The following is a 1954-nucleotide window of genomic DNA, read 5'->3' as shown; positions in this document are numbered from 1 at the left end:
GATTTTATAAGCCATTCTTCTATGTTGATCTTTTCCAAATTTGAAAATAAATGTTAGAACATTTTGGATGAGAATCAGAAAGTGCCCCGGAAAAGGAACAACTCATTTTCGTCTGTTGTTTTAGGCCTCACTCAGGAATATTCCTGCAATATGATGGCAGCCTGTAAATAATCATGTTTGGACCAGACAACCCAGTGATTGATATTGTGAACAACAATCCATGCCACCAGGGTACAGGACACACTATGAACCAAGTCACCAAGTCTGACGATCCAATCCATTTCTTCAACTCTTATGGCCAGCATGGGTTACTGGGACCTATTTTAATGTCCAAGGGGTTCTAGTTATTGCGCTGGTTAGGCTGCTCTTACCGAAAATAGTATCATCATGTTTTCTTTTATTTTCAGAAATGAAGTCTCAGGAAAGAATCTGACATTTGATGTTAAGACATCTTACTTTTCACGTCATGGTGGAACACACACGCATCATTAGACATCAGAACAATGTCTACAAGATCAGGGTCAACATTGAAGAATCCAGCTTAAAATCAAGATCAAACGAAGTAATCTCTTTCGAAACAATGGAGCCTGTTATTCGAGCAGTGTTGTACGCCGAGGAGAGGGGCCGGCTGTTGGGGTTTGTGGACACAAAAGAGTATACAGTCTCTTGTGCAAAGAAGTACTGGAAAGCTTCTGAAAAACTGGGATTCAAGCAGAACGGGAAGACTCTGGTAGCATACCCCTACATGCTGTTGTTTAATGTCAGGTTAAAGCCTAAATGTAATGAGGCAACCAGAAAGAGGGCTGTGAACTTAGAGAACAGTCGTGCAGGTGGGACAAAAGGACAGAGAGGGTATATGTCAGACAAGTCCAACAGGCCTATAAGTATAGCTGACATTAATCAGAACTACAGCCAGCCAGTTGTTGTGTTATCTAGAGTATCTGTGCCATCTTGTAATCAACAGAAGAAAAACCCCGCAAACACTCCTGTTCGTAGATCTGCTAGGAAGATCGGTACACAATGTTTGAGAAGTGAAAGATTTCCAGAAAAACGTAAACTGTCCAGTTTTGTTAGTGAGCCTGAAATTATGAACAGCAGTACTAAAAGGCTAAGATTTAATCATGAAGATGGTCATAACAATTGTTCTGGAAAGAAACGTCATACTTTTTCAGGAGTTGATGATTTTGGTGAACTCTCACAGTCAGAGCCTCGTGACAGTCGACTGCATCGATCGACAATGAAGAACTCAGTTGGAGAAGAAATGGTGATGCCCCCAACTGTTCCTAAACTGACAGAAAAACTAGACAGTTCAAGTTCTCAAAGAATTACATCTGGGAGTCATCGACAAGCAGGTAACAGAACTGAATCCCAATTTCATAATTCCACTGGATTGTCGAGAGCTGCCATAAAAAATACAAGAAAGAGCCCAAGGATACTTCACAGAGAGAAAACTGAAAAAGCCAAGTGTTCACCAGGACCAAGCTCTCCGCCAAGAGAGACACACCGACGGGCAAGTTCAGGATTCTGGAGGCTTATGGAAACTTTATTGACACCTGTGAAATTGTTAACAGGACGACGCAGTAAATAGATTGGAATCTGTGATTCTGTGCCATCTAATTACAGGAGAGGCTTCTTAGACCAGACCTTTGAGAAATCCAATTTTTCCCAAAAATTGAAATATAAAAAAATGATAAGTGAAAAGCTGAGTTTTATCATGTTTATATTCTGCCGACCAGTGAATAAGTCAAATGTTAAAAAAAGTAAACGTTATTTACTGTTGCTGTCAATATAGGTATATCATTTAAGATACTATAGTTAAAACCTGTTGAAAATTTATTTGAAAAACTTCCAAGCACAGCCAAATATAAAAAAAATTACAAGAGGAAGTTAAAAAAAAATTGAATTATTTTACTTTGATGTTATACCGACCTACCAATCTGAATTTTGGGGTCCA

General features: G+C 39.2%; 1 protein-coding gene across 1 annotated transcript; it reads left to right on the top strand.

The window, feature by feature from the left end:
- The first annotated feature begins 439 nt into the window (after positions 1-439).
- LOC139471825 (uncharacterized) lies at positions 440-1707 on the top strand. The gene has a single exon (XM_071254327.1). The coding sequence runs from the start codon at positions 440-442 to the stop codon at positions 1586-1588; it is 1149 nt and encodes a 382-aa protein (XP_071110428.1). The 3' UTR covers positions 1589-1707.
- Positions 1708-1954: the final 247 nt, after the last annotated feature.

This window comes from Haliotis cracherodii, unplaced genomic scaffold, assembly GCF_022045235.1.
Source record: "Haliotis cracherodii isolate W230 unplaced genomic scaffold, xgHalCrac1.p SCAF_23, whole genome shotgun sequence".
Classification (NCBI taxonomy): Eukaryota; Metazoa; Mollusca; class Gastropoda; order Lepetellida; family Haliotidae; genus Haliotis; species Haliotis cracherodii.
Note: the sequence above shows the minus strand (reverse complement) of the source record. Positions and strands in the feature narration are given on the sequence as shown.

Bases quoted from the DNA above. Each gene is read 5' to 3' on its own strand.
- LOC139471825 (XM_071254327.1), top strand. From the start codon at position 440: ATGTTAAGACATCTTACTTTTCACGTCATGGTGGAACACACACGCATC.